The sequence below is a fragment of the Cololabis saira genome, chromosome 24 (genome assembly GCF_033807715.1).
Source record: "Cololabis saira isolate AMF1-May2022 chromosome 24, fColSai1.1, whole genome shotgun sequence".
Taxonomy (NCBI): Eukaryota; Metazoa; Chordata; class Actinopteri; order Beloniformes; family Belonidae; genus Cololabis; species Cololabis saira.
In genome coordinates, this window is record NC_084610.1 from 15,459,941 (window position 1) to 15,480,173 (window position 20,233).

The 20,233-nt window shown below is 46.3% G+C and overlaps 1 protein-coding gene across 1 annotated transcript; it reads left to right on the plus strand.

The window, feature by feature from the left end:
- Window positions 1–963: 963 nt before the first annotated feature.
- rnd3a (Rho family GTPase 3a) lies at window positions 964–15,075 on the plus strand. The gene is made up of 5 exons (XM_061715493.1): window positions 964–1,223; window positions 1,317–1,404; window positions 9,962–10,071; window positions 13,218–13,352; window positions 14,163–15,075. Exons 1-5 carry the CDS (start codon window positions 1,077–1,079, stop codon window positions 14,409–14,411), a joined length of 729 nt encoding a protein of 242 aa, XP_061571477.1. The 5' UTR covers window positions 964–1,076; the 3' UTR covers window positions 14,412–15,075.
- The last annotated feature ends 5,158 nt before the right edge of the window (window positions 15,076–20,233 follow it).

Consider the following 20,233-nt stretch of genomic DNA (forward strand, 5'->3'; position numbering starts at 1 on the left):
AAAGCGCCATTATTGCCACATGGCTAGTCCGGTGGAACCCCCCCCCTATATATATAAAATTACAGCCAATCAATATGGAGCTAGAACAGTCTCATAATTCGCAAATGCACACACCGTTTCACACATGCACAGGACAAATTTCACAAATGCACAGAACAATTTACACGTGCGTAGGACAAGATATAGGCTACAAATGTATTTTTGATGCACACACAAGTAAAACCTAATTTACAAACGTGTTTTTGTCTGTGAGCTGCGCTGGATTTGCGTGTGATTTTTGAGACCCCCCTGATGTGACTCAATCCACAAATACGTTTTTTTTAACACGGAAGGATCTGCAACCAATCAGATATCTTCCTTTGTTTCAGCCAATCATATGAGCGCACCCCATGTGGGGGACGCAGAGCAGTGAATAAAACACGACTTATTCGTAAACCAATCAGATTAAAGGGGCGGATACACCTGCTGTTTGAACTGTGTTAGCGCCGTTTGCTTAGAAAAGTGATTAATATTTCTAGTTGGTGGAATAAAGAATCAGTGTGTGCATTTGTGAATTTTGTCCTGTGCATTTGTGAAACGGTGTGTGCATTTGCGAATTATGAGACTGTTCTAGCTCCATAAATCAAAGGCAGCTTAGATACTGAAATTTGTAAGCAAAATGCAAACTATAACTAGCAGTTATGGCAAGCTTTAAGCAAGATTTGTCTCCGATATAAAGTCCTCTCACTAATATACATTTTTAAAGAGATGTATTTTCACCTCCCAGATGTTAGTGTATGTAGTTGCCTGTGTACCTGCCAGTGTTTAACCTGAAGGGGGCGCCCTGCCCGGGGCTGGACGGCGCCGACCCCGCTGCCGCGGGGGCGCGCACGCAGCCTTACGCAGCGCAGCGGCGTCGCTGATTGGCTGGCTCCGCGGTATAAATACTCTGCGTTGGCCGCGGCGGCTCAGAGCTGCTAGAGCTGGCGGGGACGACGAGCAGCCAGCACGGACACACGGAGCCCCGGACCCCCTCGTGCTCGTGTCTCTCCGCGCTGCTGAGGAGACGCCCCGGACCCGGACCCACGGACACGCCCATGAAGGACCGACGAGCGGTCCCGAAGCCCGCGGACGCCGGCATGGAGCCCAGCACCAGCGTGACGTGCAAGATCGTGGTGGTGGGGGACAGCCAGGTGGGCAAGACCGCGCTGCTGCACGTGTTCGCCAAGGACTGCTTCCCCGAGGTGAGACCCTGGACCTGGACCGGGACCAGACCCCCCCTGACCCAGTGATGGTGACCCGCTGACCCCTGACCCTGTCCTGTCCGTGTCTTGCAGAGCTACGTGCCCACGGTGTTCGAGAACTACACGGCCAGTTTTGAGATCGACACGCAGAGGATCGAGCTCAGTCTGTGGGACACCTCGGGTAGGTGTGAGTGTGTGTGGACATGTTAGTGTGAGTGTGTGAGTGGGGACATGTGTGGACATGTCTCTGAGCTGGTCATGTGTGTGTGTGTGTGTGTGTGTGTGTGTGTGTGTGTGTGTGTGTGTGTGTGTGTGTGTGTGTGTGTGTGTGTGTGTGTGTGTGTGTGTGTGTGTGTGTGTGTGTGTGTGTGTGTGTGTGTGTGTGTGTGTGTGTGTGTGTGTGTGTGTGTGTGTGTGTGTGTGTGTGTGTGTGTGTGTGTGCGCGCTCTAAAGTTGGTTGCTCCTACCACTCCTAACCTTCCAGACTAGAACCTGTTTAGTTTATTGGTCCTTTCAATTTCCACAACACAAATTACCCAAAGTACAGGCGTAAATCATCAGTGTAATATAAAATATATATATATATAATTACACACACATTTTTAAAGGAGCTTGAGGCAGGATTTATTAAAAAAATGCGTATACATTTTAAGTTTTCTAGTAATCATGTCAGATGAAGTGTTCCAAACCAAAAAGAATGATCCCTCTAGTTAGGGCTGGGTGATTTTGGACAAAAATAAAATCCAGATTTTTTTTTTTTTTTTCCTCCGAAAACCCGATTTTCGATTTTGACTTTTTTGGTAAAACTACAAAAGACAATGGAATAAATTGTTTCAAATATTTTATCTTTTATTTAAAAAAAAAATAGTAAACAAATTTCCCTATTGGGAATGAAGTGCAATTGAAAGATACTGTAAATCCTCGAGTTTAGTAAAGTGACAACATTTACAGTTTTCTTGACCAAACAAAGATGACTAGACGAGCTCTGTCTGTAATGCAGCTGCAAAAAAGGAAAATCGATTTTCCTTTTTTTAACATCGTCTTGATTAATAAATCCGATTTAGATTTAAAATCGATTAATCGCACAGCCCTACCTCTAGTGTATCTCTCCGTTGCCTTGAACAGGCTGTGTGCTGCAAAATGTGCTGCAATTCGGGCCCGAATTTCCCGCGCTGTCCTGTGGATGTGACGTCACATGACGCTGCATGTGCGTTCTCCCGTGCCAGCTTCACGGTTGGCTGCAGTACCCCCAACGGCCGTCGTGGCGCTAATGAGTCTCATTTCTTATTCTTGCCTCAAGCTCCTTTAACTAAAAACCAAGGACCAAAAGGTGTAGACTGAAGCCTAAGGCCACGTTTACACATAGCCAGGTATTTACAAAAACAGATATTTCCCCCTCTACGTTTTGAAAAATACCATCATTTACACGAACCCGCATAAATACGCTGTTAAGGTGCTATGAGCAGCCAGACCTACAGGGGGCAGTGTAACGAGAAGCATAAAGTCATGCTAGCCAATCAGAATCCTGGAAAAAAACGTCAACAAATGACACGAGTAACTTCCAGTTACTTCCAAGATGAACAAGAGTCTTTCGTTTGGAGTCACAGAGAAGTGGAGTTACTTTTATGTGTGACTTTAGAATATAAAACAGGTAAAATACAAGAAAATATTGACGGTGGCCAAACAAATTGTAAACACAGGTCGCACTCATGACGCTGGTGACGTTTCTGTCGCATAATGTGACGTTCTAAAGTCTAAATGTCTGTTTCCCTGTTTACAAGCAAACGTGAAGACGGAGGTTTTGCAAATCTCCACTTTGGCCGGAGTTTTCAGAAATGGTTGTTTTTGGTGACTTTGAGCTTCGTTTTCGTGTAAACGAACGGCCAAAACGCATTAAAACACCACCGTTTTTGCTCTGTGTAAATGGGTTCTCAGCTTATGACGCCAACCCTTTTCACAAGAAAAAACCCCCACTAGAACCAGAACTTGTACCTCTGAACTAGCATAACCAAGGCAGGCCGGGACCAGAACCTGGTTCTGTGCTCGTGCTCCACACTCCTCACATTGTGAAACCGGCTGCCTGTGTTTTCTCTGGCCGGTTGTGCAACCGAGGCTGTTCTGGCGCTGCTTGTTGGACTTCAGGTCCAAAGCAGCTGCTTTTTTATGTGTTTTTGTGCTTTACGTGTGTAAACAAACCCAGTCCGAGGAGGAGGGAGAGGGGGGGTCAGTGTCAGCAGCGTATCAGCCTCTGCACAGGCCCACCGCCACCATATGGTCCATACAGACGCAACAGGCCCGTTCCATTGCCAGGCAACGATGTAGGCCCGTATAGGAGGACCCCCCCCCCCTCCTCATCCTCCTCTGGCCCGGGCCAAAGGAGCAGTGAATAGCAGAGCAGTGAGGTGTGATTGAGGCGGGGGGGGCGGGGATAAGCCGGCTGCCAGCTGTTGTGGGTCTCCGGCCTGGAATTCCTGAGCGATGTCTGAATAACTTTCTCAAACGTTGGGACCAGCCTGAACCGTTTATCTGGTGGTGGTGGTGGGGGCAGAACAGAACCGTGTTCCAGGCCGGGTGTCGTCCTAGACTCCCCTGACCGCTGTTAGCAGATGAACATGAAGGGTGGGGGGCAGCTTTAGGTTCATGTTTGTTGAAGTGAGAAGAAATGAAAACCAGGGTGAGGTTTGTTGTCGGCCGGCTGCAGCGAGCCGTTTTCCTTTCTCTATCTGCTTCGTAAAAGGGGGGGGTTGTTTCCCATTAGATCGGTGGATATTCAGATGGAGGCTCGGATCCCCACCCCCCACCCTCGGCCCTAAACCCCCACCCTGCACACACCCAGGGACTGATTGATACGGCTTTCAGCTCGGCTGGTCTCTTTGTAGACCCCCCCTCGGCCAGGGCCGATCGGATCGATCCCTGATCCCCCGAGTTGGGGGGGGGGATCAAGCATGTGCTCAGACAAAGGCCGGTGGCGGTGGTGAAGACTGCTCACCAAACGCACCTACGTGTGGAGGTGGTCTTTGTTCTGCAGTGATGAGTGGTAATGAGCAGCCTGGGGGGGGGGTTGCCGGTGCAAGGGGGGGGTAATTAGGATCATTAAGGTAAACGCCTGCCGGTTCTGCCCAGCCCCCGCCCTGCTCGTCTGAGCTGGCCTTTCTTGGCGACGGCGGCGGGCCTGCCGGGGCTCGGCGGTCTTTGATGCGTCCCGCTCCTTTCACCGGCGCAGGAAGCGGTTAGTCCGTCTGTCTCCGTCTGTCTGGGCGGCTGAATGAGGCGCGGAGGAGTTTGTTTGAACGGCAAACAGGACGGGAGCGCGGTGAGGTGCCACCTGTCCCGCGCCCAGGCCGTTCTCATCGTAGTAGAGGTAAATGTCCCAGAACTTTCAGGTCCTGGAGGCTTTTGTTGATGGACAATAGGGATGGGCGGTATGGACTAAAAAATGTATCACGATAACTTCTGGCATTTATCCCGATAACGATAAAAAAAAATACCAATTCAACTCCACCTTTTCAACTATAAATCTATCTCGCTCTCAGATCCGCCATGTTTGTTACACAAAAATGTCATCAACGGGAATTTATTATTTTTTCTTTCTTTCTTTCTTTCTTTCTTTCTTTCTTTCTTTCTTTCTTTCTTTCTTTCTTTCTTTCTTTCTTTCTTTCTTTCTTTCTTTCTTTCTTTCTTTCTTTCTTTCTTTCTTTCTTTCTTTCTTTCTTTCTTTCTTTCTTTCTTTCTTTCTTTCTTTCTTTCTTTCTTTCTCATTTCTTTCTTTCTTTCTCATTTCTTTCTTTCTCATTTCTTTCTCATTTCTTTCCTCTTTTCTCCCTTTCCTTGTTTTCCCTTCCTTTCTTCTTTCCTTGTTTTCCCTTCCTTTCTTCTTTCCTTGTTTTCCCTTCCTTTCTTCTTTCCTTGTTTTCCCTTCCTTTCTTCTTTCCTTGTTTTCCCTTCCTTTCTTCTTTCCTTGTTTTCCCTTCCTTCCTTCCTTCACGTACGTTGTGCGTGGATTTAACCACAGAACCATAAATCAGCTTTACACAAAAACTTCATCAATGGGAATTTATCGTTTTTACCAAGAGATACAAATTCTTATCGTGAGGAATTTTTTTGACGGTATATCGTGAACGGTAAAATATCACCCATTCCTAATGGACAATAAGAACCTCCCGGTCCAGCCTGCACTTGGGAAGTCTGAACCTGCTGGGACTAAATGCACAAAGAACCCACAAACGGCTCTAACCGTAGAAGGAAGGTGGTGTTGCTTAATATCCTAAAAAAGGACATCACCTTTTGTTTTTCGGGGTGTTAACTCAACTCCTCACTTTGAACTCAAACGGCTGCTATGAACAGATTTGTAGGTTGGTGGTTGAAGGAGGAGCTGTTGTACTAAGTATCTGTGGTGATTTTGCACAATAAAACCTCAGGAAATCATCAACTTGGGGGGTGTTGGTCTCTGTTGAAATGACTATTGATCATGTGACCCACCCCCTGTTAGTCATCTGGTTGCTAATTTGGCCGGCTGTGCCATGCGGCATGTTAGCATGACTCTTTATTTTGAAAACCTCTCGTTACATCTGGCAGAAACGGTAAAACCTGACCAACAATGAGCTAACCTGTGGTTGTTTGAGGTAAAACACATGATCCATCGTTTGTTTGAAAGCACTGATGACGACGGCTTTGAGAGAGCTGCGTGTAACATCCCGTCAATCAACGCATGGATTCATCACCGAGGGCTGGACTCTGGTGGAAGACCTGCTGGATTTCTTGTGGGAATATTTGTCCCTGGGAACCTTTCCTCCCCCCAAACAGCTGCTGGACCCCACTCCGTCACCTAAACCAGTTTTAACAGACGACCCAACGACAGTTGAGGTGGAGCGGCTCGGATCGGTTTCCCCTAAAGTTTCTGGGACGTTGCATCTGCTGCCCTGCGTGCGACAGCTTAGCTGCAGGACCTTTTTCTTCCCCCTGCCCCTCGGTAAGCTCCTAAACTGCTCACACGCTCTGCCTCCTCCAGCCCTCTCTCGGCAGCCATTGTTGCGTCGGATCACATTTCTGGGCTCAGTGAATTGGAGCCGCATGTCTGGCATTCCTCAGACTAAAGGTTTCTACTTCCTCCTCCACAAAGACCCCTATTGTACCCAGCAGGCCGCGATCCTCAGCCACTGAAAGGAGTGGCACGGATCACCAAAGCCCTCACCTCGTTTCCAGGGGGGAAATTAAATCACAGAGGAATTTGCCGGCCGGCAGCGGGGCGGGGGATGCGGCGCGTCGAGTGAAGGACGAGGGAATCCTGGGAGAGATTACCAGGCTTCCTGTCTGCTAATGTCATGGAAGGAGCCTGTAATGTTGCACATCACACTCCGTGCTCCCTCCAGCCACTTGGCCGGTGAGAAGCATGTGACCGTCCTTTAGTGCGTCCACGTGTTTTTCCTCGTGGACGCACTTCACACATTGCCGTTAATGTGATTGCAGGGCCGTCACCAACGCCTCCCGGTGTCGTTGGAGTGAAGCTTGGCACATTCCCCTCCATGAAGGATGTTTGTCTTTTCCTCCTATTTGTCAGAAACCAATATTGAGACGTTGCGTTTCCACGAATCCGAAGGGAAATGATTAGAGACAGATGGCAGCAATTAAATGTTGCATTCCCACAGCTGAATTATGACAAATGACTTCTGCAGGAGGGGCCTCTTTTGAAACTGGTGTTACTTCATACGACCCCCTTCAGAGGTGCAGCAAATGCACCGATGGGGAATGCTGGGTAATTGTCCTCTAATCTGAGTTCATGGTGTTGCAGTATCCTGCAAACCTCTCCAGACTTTCTTTATTTTAGATACGTCTTGTTCTGGTGATGAACTCGTACTCCTTCATATCGTACGTTTAGCACGGTATCAGCACAATGGCAGCAGTGTTTACCTCCACGGATGTCTGCGTTGCCACAGCAACAGCTGCAGATATGAGTTGACTTTAGTAGAAATTGCTTCCCGGCCTTGACTCTGTTTGTACGACAGAAGTTGTGTTTGCGCTCATGCCGCAGGACGGCTGTGCACGGCTGTGCACGCCTGCTACGTTTGTTGTTTCCACAGAGCCCCCGAAGGCTGGATTGCCCCCCCCTCCCCCGTACCTTCCCCTCTGCTCTGCTCAGCCATGTTTGCTATGCATTACAGCGGCAGACCTGTTGCAGTATCTTCAAACTGAGCCACATTCCACTCATGTGCCGAGACGAGGTGAATTTATTTTAGTTTTTTCCATCCGTGACGTTTGCAGATGCCTGAAACATCCTGGAAAATGGGAAGAACTGTATTCCAGAAAGGCGAGCATCACATTTTTGGCAGTTTGGAAACATCTGGAGATTCAGCCGGCGCGAGTCACGGCAGGAACAGACCGGGGTGTATTTTCCGAGTCGTTTCATGTAAATCCGTCGCGGTGATTTTTATCCCAGACGCCTAATCAGGACAGCGGTGGATGCTCGCTTGCATTTCATCAGTGCCGCTCTGCTGCCGGCGGATGGAAATGTAAGACAGCGGGAGCTGGCGGCGTGCTAAAGGACGCGGGACGGGGTTGTGTCTTCTCTCCAGATTTAGAGATCCTGTGGGAGAACAATGACAGGAACTAATTAGATGACGGTCGCCAGGTCTTTGTGTGTTTTAGCGCAGGGATTTCCTCTTATCTTTCCGCTTGGCAGGAAGATGACCTCGACGCAGCGGCTGGTCTCGGGCGCAGCTGCTACGGAGTCACGGCTCTGCTAGAAACTGCAGACCAAGAAGATGTTCCCCATTAAAAGTCCCCTGAAAAGCATTTGCATGTTTCCCTCGGTAATGGTCTGAATATGCACTTAACGTCCGGTCTTGGTGTAGTTTCACTGAGATGTGCAGACTAACCAGCATGACTCCACACTCTGCCCCCAGCAGCTCGGATATGTCTGTCGTTAAATGACATTTATTCCAGCAGTAAGAGCGTAAAAGGCCAGAAACCCTTTGAAACAACGCAGTAATGTTTGATTTATGGCAAGCCGGCCAGGAATAATGGTAAATAATATCAGAGGACTGGTGTTCCTCCACCCCGGGGGGGGTGCACAAATCATCTACCTAGAAACTTTGCACAATAATCTCGAGGGGAAAAAGTGGAAAATTAAAGCCCTGCCTGAAAGAAACTGTAATAACTGTTTAGACACACAGATTTGCTCCACCCTGAAGGGAATGCAGCGCTGGAGCCGAGCACGACACCAGACTAAAAATATCCTGGAACCAGCAGATGTTCTGTCACCGATGTACCTGGATTCTCCTGAAGCAGATGTTTGAGCTGGTTTACACGTTTAAGAGACCTCGGCACGAGGTCCTGAGGACTACGGGGGATGATTAATGACACGTCGCTTTCTGCTAAAGAAACCACAGGAATGTTTAAACGCTGCTTTTGCAAATGAAACGCAGCAGAACATGAGAATCTTGGAGACGTCTTTGATCCTGTGTATAGATCAGCTGTCCCACGTCAAGATGGCCAGTCTCCTAGTGACTCCTTTTTAAAAAAACAAAGAAAAAAACGTGATCTAATTTGGAGTTGTGGCTACAAAGGTGTTGCGAGTTAGCGCAGGTATTGATCGTACGACCGTTAAATACTACAGAGCACTCTGCTTCCACCGTTTCAGCAGTATCTGCCATTGGAATAAAGATGTGGTTCACATGAACTCTGTTCGTCTGTTGACTTAAAAGCCAGTAGTTTGCATGAATGTTTACGCCTATGACGCCGTCCTGCGTCTCGGTACCGGGTCATAGCCTACGAGTGCTCGCTGGTGTGGAGGTTTTGCCCCAGATCAGGCAGATCCAGGTTCTGCTGTGAGATAATTGCTCAGGGGTTTATGTTCTGGTCTCTGGAAAGCGCCTAGAGACAACTTCTGTTGTAATAGACGCTATATAGATAAGATTGAATTGAATTAGATGTGACGCTCGTCCACGGCTGCAGAAATAGCTTGATGTGTATCGTCATACTGCATCTTTTGTGGGTGGTTTTGTTTGTTTTGACCCAGATGAACGCCACAAGCTGATGCACAAATGTTTTACAGAATCAAATTAACGTGTTACTGGAGTTTTGGTGTGTTTTAAGACCGTTTTCTCTCTCTTCCCCCCCTGCATAACTTAACAGTGGAGCCAGAACAAACAAAAACTGTCAGAAACTGGAGCTGCGTGCCGGTGCAGATGTCCTGCAGGCGGACCCGGGCCTGTGCCGCTCTGCGTCCAGGCCCGGCCCGGGGAGCTTTTGTTGAACGCTGCGTCGTTTCCAGCGCAGACTGTTTAGACAAGGAAACGTAACGGTGTCTGGGAGAGACGGTGCATTCCTGCGTCCTCTCTGCGCCGGTGTTTGGAGAGGAGAGGACCTCCCACCGGGACCTTTCAGTTACCGCAGATGACATTCTCCAGATTTCTAGGCCGCTGGTTGTGTGTGTGGTCACCCCTGGCTTGCCTCCTCTCCTCCTTCCTCCCCCCTTCCTCTCCGGAGATGTCTCAACCCGGCGGAGAGGAGGGCGTCTCCCTCGCACATGGTTTCAATTTGAGGAGGGAGGCATTTCCTCGCTCTGAAGTTCTGTTTCTTGAGATTCCTTTTTTTTTTCTTATTTTTTCCCCTCTGCAGATCATCTTGTTGAAGTCAGCACATTTTCTTTTTTTCTACTAATGCAGCATTTGTTTCCAAAGTCTGGTTGCCATGGTTACAATGCTCTAGTGTCACTGATGAAGTCTGTCCTCTTCCTGCAGGCTCTCCGTACTACGACAACGTCAGGCCCCTCTCCTACCCCGACTCGGACGCCGTCCTCATCTGCTTCGACATCAGCCGGCCCGAAACCCTCGACAGCGTGCTGAAAAAGGTTTGTTCTGTTCTTTCCCACCCATGCAGTTACTGTCTCCGACTTTTAAAAAGGCCGAGAGTCTCTTGCTCCGACGCTCCTGCGGTCTCGGTCCCAACGGAGCGTGCAGGGCTTTTGAAGCTGCGGCGCGCCTGCAAGGTGGTTGGCGTTGACGCGTTTTAGAGGTCTGGAAATGTTGCCGAGTCAGCAGGAGCTCACACGGAGCTGCGCGGCGGTCGCGTCGGGATGGCTGTGGCGGCGCTGGCCGGCTCCCACATCCCACATCCAACCCCGGTGCATTCCTCTGACGGTGCTGGAAACGGGGATAATGGAGACGTGTAGCTCATTGTTCTGCTGCAACGCGACACACCCAGTACGTGCTCCTCTGGGAAGCTGCTCCCGCTCTGTTATGGTACTTTTCCACTGGTAACTACTCGGCTCTACTAGTCTCAGCTCGGTCGACTCAACTTGGCCTGGTTTCTTTTCCATAACAGTCCGGCCGCTGGGGCGGGAGTAGTGTGATGACGTCAGATGCAGCCGCTTAGAACCTTGGCAGAATAAATACAGAAAAAGTAACTACTCGCCTCGGTACGTTAGACCCCTAGTGGGAAAGCGCCAAACCGAGTGGAGGCGAGCTGAGTAGGTACCAGGGTTATAATAGTTTTGAATTTTTCTTTTTAGTTTTATTTCGTTTTGACTTTTTCTCCTTCAATTCAGTTAGTTTTAATTTGTTTTTAGTGTGGGTTTGCTAGTTTTTATTTTTTATATTTTCAAAAATGCTTAGTTTTAGTTTAGTTTTTATTAGTTTTAGTTTTAGTTTTGATGTCACGGACCGTGAGGCGTTAAGGTGCCGTAGCTGCCAGTTGGAGATGAACAGCCAGAGCGGAATAAATTGATCATACCAAGAGGCTTATATTGACAGGGATGAAAACGGAGGAAATTATATCTATAATTTCAGTTCGTTTTAGTCAGTTTTCTAAACACGCAATATAGTTTCAGTTATCGTTTTTGTCTTTTAATTTTCGTTTTCATTTAGTTCAGTTAACGAAATTGTTTTTTCAATTTTAGTTTTCGTTATTTCGTTCGTTTTCGTGAACGATAATAACTCTGGTAGGTACTAGTGGGAAAAGTGCCATTATCTAAAATTAATTTTACATTTTTTTATTTGATTTTTTCATAATTGTTTCGTTATTTGGACAGGACAAGTAGATAAAACGGTACAGCAATATTCAAGTAAATGAAAATGAGTGTCCTTCCAGTTTTGTTTAAGTCCTGAAAATGAACATTACTAGACATCAAGGTATACTGGTCCAAGAGTAGTATAGACCAGGGGTCGGCAACCCGCGGCTCTTTAGCCCCGCCCTAGTGGCTCCCTGGAGCTTTTTCAAAAATGTTTGACGTTTTTCTTCCTTTTTTACTTTTTTTTTTCTTTTTTCCCCTTTTTTTCCTTTTTTTCTTTTTTTCTCCTTTTTGCCTTTCCTTTTTAATCTCGACATTTTGACTTTTTTTCTCGACATTTTGACTTTTTTTCTCGACATTTTGACTTTTTTTCCTCAACATTTCGACTTTTTTCTCAACTTTTTTCTCGAGATTGTACTTCAACATTAATTTTGACATTTCGACTTTTTTGTCGACATTTCGACTTTTTTGTCGACATTTCGAGTGCATAATAAAAAAAAAAAATCTTCCCCCAGTTCTAACTAATATAGATACATGCAGCATGTGTTGCCGTCATTCTAAGGCTTATACAAGACTTTTCATTTTTTGCGGCTCCAAACATATTTGTTTTTTTGGGTTTTTGGTCCAATATGGCTCTTTCAACATTTTGGGTTGCCGACCCCTGGTATAGACTAAGTTTGCAGGTTTTTTCCTCTGAGCTTTTATAGAACCCAGTTTCACAGCACTTGTGGAGGGAAAACAACAATGGGAGGTGAATCCTCCTCCTTTGGCATCAGAAAGACGTTTTGAATAAGCAGAGCCGGCTAGGGCTCCCACATTCACTTGGAAAGGACTCTGATACAATACAACTTAGTTTGACTGTTTACATGAACTATGAACAGATATCAGAGGGTCACCTGCTGCTGCTGCTGTTGTGGAATTAATCATAAAACCCAGTCAAGGGTTAAATCACTGAGTTGCAACATAATATCAGTGAAATCAAATAAAATCTGCTCTCATGGGGGTGATAAATACGATGCAGTTATTCCAAATTTTGTAAAATATGTCCCATTGTGTTTTTAGTTGGAAGGTCAGCTTTTCCATCCTTAAATATCTACGGTAATACCAATCCAGTCATCTAGAGTAGGTGGGGTCGGAGTTGACCGTCTCCTGGTAATTGCTTTTTTACTTGCCACTAGGAGCATTTGCAGCAATTTTATCTCTCGCCTGCATTCCAATTTTTACATCTTGGCAGAAGGAACGCCTGATAAACTTGAGTTCCGGTGCAGCAACACCCCCATTTGCTGCAGAGGCGATCAGACACGATCTGATGCTCCTGGAGTGACGAGCAGGTCCGGAGTACACGGGTGGCTTCTCCTGCCAGCACGCTCACTTTGGATAATTGAGGTCAGGCGTCAAGGTCCGCCGGTGCACCGCTATTTCTCCGGCTCGAAATGAGAAAGCCGGATGTAAAACTACCCCCCCGAGAACGTGACTGATACTGAACCTCGGCGGTGACTCATCTGGCAGCTGTAACTCAGGTCTGCAGGTACAGCTGGGTAAACAACCGGTGCAACAGGCGGGTGAGCCGGCTCCTCCCACTGCACGCTGCAGGTGAGCCGATGTGTTCTTTGCAGACACATTGAGCAACCCCCTCCGCCACGCCAGCACGTGAATGAACTTGATCCCCGGCCAGCCGGCCGACCCCGGAGAACATTAGCCTGAGTTTAAAGCCCCGGGAGAAACGCCGTCGATCACAGAGCGGTTATTGTTGTCAGGCAGGAAACGCGGGATTATTGCAGCTCCTTTCCAGGGTTCAAAGCACTCGGGGCTGCAGGAAGTGCCAGCTCCAACCTCTGGTACTGAGGTCAGGGGTGGGGGGGGGGGCTCTGCTCTGCATCAGTGCATTCATCACTGATTTGATCAGTGAAACAACCTGAAGGTGAAGGTCATTTACAAGAAGCAGCAGATGAGGCTCACGTTAACTTTGTTTCTTTGTTTGTTTTCAGTGGAAAGGGGAGATCCAGGAGTTCTGTCCCAACACCAAGATGCTGCTGGTCGGCTGCAAGTCCGACCTGCGCACCGACCTCAGCACGCTGGTGGAGCTCTCCAACCACCGGCAGACGCCCGTCTCCTATGACCAGGTATTTATCTGTGGTGCTCAGTGAGGCCGTGAAGGAAAGTTCAGTCTGAGGACTAACGGGGACTAAATGTCGTCATCAACAAACCTTTATCACCTGAGCAAAAAGAGACGAAAATGCTGGTCATGTGACGATAGCGATAATTAAATATATAATGCAATATCGTTGACGAATAAAAGCGAGACTAAAATGTAGATTACAAAATAAAAACTCCAGGACAGCAAACAGACGTGTGAAATCCTTTTTATTTTTTCCCACATTCCCAATTTACCAATTTATGCAATTATAAGTAAAAACTTTTATATTTTCATACCGTTTAAACGTATTTAAAGGCAAAACCATGGGACAACTTATTCTCGTATCCAACAAAACATTCCTTTTTTGGGCATAAACAAAAAATATCAAAAGTTGTAACGTAACGAAAATAAAAATCAATCTTTTAGACACATTTATCGATTTTTAGGAATTAATGAGAATCGATTGAGGAAAATCAATTTTTTTTTTTTTTTTCCCCAACACAGGCCTACTTGTTTGAATTGTAAAATGGGTTCGGCTAAATACAATCTTTGACTAAAACGAGACTAAATTCTGACTAAAAAAAGACTAAAATGCTCAGACTTTTAGTTGAAACTGAAACTTGACACGACTAAAAGGAGAATGAATGTAACTAATAAAAACTAAAATGATAGCTTGACTCAAAGACTAGACTAAAACTAAAATTGAAACAGGCTACCAACAACAACCCTACGTGAATGATGAACTGATCCGTACGAGTGAATCATCGTTAACATGTCGGACCTCTCCTCCCCCCAGGGCTCCAGCATGGCCAAGCAGATCTCGGCTCCGTACATCGAGTGCTCGGCCCAGCAGTCGGAGAACAGCGTCCGGGACATCTTCCACGTGGCCACGCTGGCCTGCATCAACAAGAGCAGCAAGAACGTGAAGCGCAGCAAGACGACGCGCGCCAACAAGCGGATCTCACACATGCCGGGCCGGCCCGACCTGGCGGCCGTGGCCTCGGACCTGCGCAAGGACAAAGCCAAGAGCTGCTCGGTCATGTGACTGGTCAGGCCGGGGAGACCGAGGACGGAGCGGGCGGGGCGCCGCGGGGCGACGCCCGCGTGCAGGAGAGCCCTCCTCCCTCTGGAGGACGGGTGGAAGCTTCACTTGATGTACTTGTTACTGGAATATTCTGGATGTGGCCCCCCCTGCCCGAGCCCCGCCGGAGGAAGCCGTCGGTGGGCGGGGCCTCCGCTCCGGGAAGCTACGCGGCGGATGCACTCGAGGCTTTCCTCCCCGGCAGGAAGCCGGCGGGAGTGACGGCATCGCCGGACATGCCGGTGGTGATGGAGGGGACACGGGGGGGATTGGATCACACACTTCCTGTCCAGGGGACTTGTTGAAGACTCATCACTGTGGGACTGCTTGAGCATCGCTCCCGTAACTGTCCGTCTGCAGAGGAGGGCGTCGCTAACGTCCTCGTTTCATCGTAGCATCTGACGGGGAGGGGGGTGGTTTCTCTGAAGGTGGTTCATGATGCAACCTGGCTGCAGCCTGGAGACGGTCCAGGTCTTCAGTCTGCACCCAGATCCTTCCCAACACGTCCTCTTAAAGAACCCGACCAATGAGTCCTGCTGGCCGCTAGGCTCCGCCCACCTTCTACTCTGCTGAAATACGTCGTTTTAAAATAAATGCTGTTACTTCCCCGTCCGTTTCTCAATGGCAGCCCTCATAGCAGCCCTGTAGTCCGACTATATTCCAGCCGCAGTGACCCGTTACCCATAATGCACTGCAGCCCGAACAGCGATTGAGGCAGCATCTTGGAGTAATTAATCCATGAAGCCGATAACAAACGCGGGGCCTACGAGGCTTATTAGTCGGGTTCTTTCAGCTCACGTGTTTCTGTGAAGGAATCTTGTAAATGAGCTTAAGTTTCCGCTTCTCAGGAAGTGAGAACTTGACTAACTGTGAAACTGGGACATCCTGAACAGCAGCGTCTTTGCTCTCGGGCTGCGATTTACCTTTGTACTCCTGTTTTGTTTTTTTTTTTCTTTCCCTTGCCACGAAAGTCCCGTTGCTGTCGGGTGAAAGTCCTCATTAAGGCAGCGGCACCAGGACTGGTTTGGGAGACGCTCAGCAAAAAACCGGGCCGTGGAAGTGGAGCTGCTGCTCTCGGGGGGGTTTGGACCGCGGTTGAACTCCAGGCTCGACCCGCGGGGAGCTGGTTCTACCGAACCCCGACGGAGATTAGAGCTGGGAGCTTCTTCCCACATCTGTCAGGAACTAAACGAGTAGGGGGGGCTGCGGTCCGCCCTCACCGCTTCTTTCAAACGCACACTTGAGTCCCGCCGTGCCGACTCCCGCCTCCACTCGCCCCGGACTGAAAAAGGATGATTGTATTTTAGTTTGTCTTCTTTTCTACATGGTTTGAAATGTGTTTTGGGTTCTTTCAGTGTTGGAGTCTCGTCACCTTTTTGGGCTCATCTCTAAAACGCAGCGACGCCTGTAATGTCACGATGTAAAACAAAAAAAAATGGGTGTTGATTTAAAAAAATAAGCGAAAGAAAATTGACTTTTTATGAAGTCTTGAAAAAACTGTTGCTTTTTTATTATTGTTTTGGATTAGCTTCCAACGATGGTGCAATTAAGCTGTTCAGATTTCAAAATCATCGATGCACTTTTATCGATTAGCTCGTTCCCGCGCCGGAGGCGCCGCATTTGGCAGGACGCGCCGCCCCGGCTCCTCCCCAAGTTTCTGATCCCTTGACCCTTTTGTGTGTACGCTCATGTCTTTTTGAATGTTGATGTCATCTTCAAAATGTCTTTGCCAATGGTGTTCCCCAAATATTTATTGAGTTATATATATTTTCCCTTTAGAATAAAAGCAAATGAAATCAAAGCTTTTGGGTTGTTTTCTGTTTGGGGTTGAGGGAGGAAGATGCTGGCGACGGTTTTCATCCAATCTTTTTCAGGGTGTTTCAGTAAAACCAAAAAGAAAATCAATGAGGTGTAAATGCTGGAGTTAAATCTTTGGTATAAAGGTTTACTTATAGTGGCAGTGGCTGCTCTCGCTTTACATTTACAGACCATTAGAGCACCACCCCTGCACGCCAGAAGCCCATGAAAATGGTCTTTTTATTTGTTCAGAGGTAAATAAAGGGAGTGAAATGACCTGGAAGTATTTAAGTGACAGCAGTGATGAGAGCTGGTTAAATTTTCTAAATGCTGAGGAAAGGAGATTCACAGCTTCCTCAGGCGTCTCCTTTAGCTGAAGTGGGGGTGGGGGTCTGTCCCACAATCCCTTACAACCCCCAACATGACATTTGATTGTTTTACAGTTATATTATCGGGGGTCGACGTGATCAGGCTGCTAAGGAACAGTATTGGGGCCAGGCAGGAGAAAAATAAAAATATTTTAGAGGATAGAAGACTCTTTTTTTTTTCCATTATGCACATCGAGAAAAAATTCAAAATGTCGATTAATGTTGAAGTACAATTTCGAGAAAAAAGTCGAAATGTTGAGGAAAAGTCAAAATTTCGTGAAGTTGAAATGTTGAAAAAAAAAATGTATTCACGGAATTTCGACTTTATTCTTGAAATTGTATTTCAACATTAATCTTGACATTTTGAAGAAAAAGTCGAAATGTCAAGATTAATGTTAATAAAATTTCCAGAATAAAGTAAAAATTTTGAGTCAACGTTGAGGTAAAAAAGTCAACATTTCGTGAAAGTTGAAATGTTGAAGAAAAAGGTGAAATTTCGACTTTATTCAAGACATTTCGCCTTTTTTCTCGAAACTGTATTTCAACATTATTCTCGACATTTAGACATTTTTGACTTTTTTCTCAAAGTGCACAATAATGCCGCGTTCCATTTGTCCTAGGAAGTGGGGATTTCCCAGTTCCCAGTTGGATTTTTCAACTGGAACGCCCTTTGAAGAGGGATTTCCCACTGGGAAAGTGGGAGAGTCTTCACCACCTCCGAGTTCACATTCCAAGATGGCTGCCCCGGTTGTAAACAGTAGAAGAGAGCTCTGTAAAAATGCGTAGCACTTCATTCTAGTTTTGGTCACACTAAATCAGTCGTATACAAGTATTGTTCGGCATATATATGCTGCTATAGTGTAATTTACATTTTACATATGGTATATGCGAACTATAATCTTGTTTTCCTACTTTTTAACTGGAACGCTGATAACTCGGCTTTGACGTCATTCCCAGTTCCCAGTTCCGACTTCCGAGGTAAATGGAACGCAGCATAAGCGTTGAACCAAAGTTTTCACACCACAAAAACTCCATGTCCCAGCATGCATCTCGCTCTGTCACGGAGCAAGTTACTTTACAATATTCCAAAATAGCGACAGGTTTTGTCGGCGCCCTTAAAAGGGCCGATAAATCACAGCTTTTGACGTTATTTATAGTATCAGACGTGTTTTTGATGCTTGTATCTGTCTGATGGATGTGAATGTGGGGCGACAGTTTGAAGCATCATTAAGAAGTCCGCCGTCCGTGAAGCTCTTGAAAGATAAAACACGACCCCGCTGATCTGAGGGACGGTGATGGTCGAGGAAAACATCCCCAGACTGGATTCCAGGGTCGAGGTATGTTCCTGGTTTCACCATCTGTTGCCTTTTCTGAGCTCTCAAAGACCCAGGAGGACCCTGCTATTAGCAGAAAACCGTAAAAATAAACAACCTCCAATCTGCCCAAATGAATGTCGACAGAACCGCAAAGTTTATTGGATAATGTCCTTTGGGTGATGACGGGGGAAAAAAAACTGGAGATTCCTGGCAAATTACATCAGCTTAACGGAAAAATGATTTCAAAGAAAAGAATGCATTATAAATTAGAAATAAAAACGCTGCTTACCGTCAGGAATTCAGTTAAATCAAAACACAAGGTCTGATTTCTGTTAAACTAGAAATACATAATTATAGGCTCTTATTTTCATATGAAAACAATCAGTTTAAAAGAGAAGAAATGGATCATAAAAATCTAATTTGCCACTAAAGGACACCTTTCAGTCCCCTTTTGCTGTGGGGGCCCTGGGGGGCCCCGGGGCCCTGGGTGTGTCTGGGAATGGGGTGCTGGGTGTTGGGGTTTCCTGTGGGTCCTGGTGTGGGGTCTCACCCCGGCTGCTGCTACAAAGCATTCAAAGTGACTTAATACAAACTGATGTCATAGCATCAATCAACGCGTTTCATTCAGCTCGCTCGAGGAACATCAGCTAACATCTGGAAGAAAAAGAAGGAAAATACTTAAATGGGTTATAAAAAGTCAAGGCAAGTTTATTTGTATAGCACAATTCAACACAAGCTAATTCAAAGTGCTTTACATCAACATTAAAAGCGGCAAGACACAATTAAACAGCAAATAACAAATAAAATGATAAAAGAGGTAAAATAAAGAGGTAAAATAATAAAGAGTACAAGTTGTGCTTTTTATTATTTTATCTCTTTTCTTATTTTATTTCATTAGGGCCCAAGCACTGACTGCGAAGGCCGTATTGTATCTGTAGGAATTTTCCTTAACTTTTTTTTCCCTCTTCTGACGAAATGAGGGCCTTTTTGCCCCCCTTTACGTGCCCAAAAAGTCACCAAATTTTGCACGCAAGCTAGGCCTGGCGAAAAATTTGATATTTAATGGTTTGCATTAATGGGCGTGGCCTAATGGCTCAACAGCGCCCCCTAGAAAACTTTGTGCCTCAAGCCCCACAATACAGTTTGACGTACATGCACGAAAATCGGTACACACCTGTATCGTGTCGCAACTTAAAGAAAAGTCTCTTGGCGCCATGGCCGAAACCGAACAGGAAGTCGGCCATTTTGAATTAATCGTGTAATTTTGGCACAATTTATGCAATTTCTTCGGCCGCTTCTTCGCCCGAACCGTAACGTGCACCCAGGTGTGTTATACGTCAAAATGTGCGTCTCGATCCTGCAACGATGGGCATTACTTTTCTCAGTCAAAAGCGTAACCGTGGTGACGATAGATGCAAAAAAGCGCTCCCCCCCTTCATCTGATTGGTCCATATTTCATAGTTCCTACTTTCTGCCATAACTTTTGAATGGTTTGATATAAAGTCGTGGGTGGTGTCATCGGACTCGGTATTGAGTACTTAAGCATAATTGGTGCAAATTAGCCCCGCCCCTTCATCTGATTGGTCGATATCTGATAGTTCCTACTTTCTACCATAACTTTTGAATGGTTTGATATAGAGAGTCGTGGGTGGTGTCATCCGCTAAATGTCCAGGCCTGAAGAATCTACATGCAAAGTCATACAAGCTTCCACTGCAGCCTGAACGTGCACAAGGGTGCGATGGCCCGTTCATCGCTGCTTGCAGCTTTAATTTTATTTGTTTTTTAAGCGTACTCTTAAATTAATTACTTTTTGTTATAGAGTTATGGATAAGCCCAGACCCCCGTGACCCTGCAAAGGATAAAGCGGGTATAGATGATGGATGGATGGATGGATAAGCCCTGAATGCAGTCTTGTGATGTAGAATTGTCAAATTGGTTTAATTCACCGCACGAATCGGCACAGATTACTTTTGTAATACTTTATTTGACCCAGTCTTTTACGTTTTGACCGCATAGAAACGTAATTCTTGCCATTGTAAGAATGAGATGTACCTGCTGTACTCTACTGCCCTTACTTTTTAACAACTTGTGCTTTTTATTATTTTACCTCTTTTCTTATCATTTTATTTCATTTTATTTGTTATTTACTGTTTAATTGTGTCTTGCTGCTTTTAATGTTGATGTAAAGCAATTTGAATTACCTTGTGTTGAATTGTGCTTTACAAATAAACTTGTCTTGCCTTGTTAAGAGTACAGCAGGTACACGTCTTATTAACTTAAGTATTTAATTTAAGAGTACGCTTA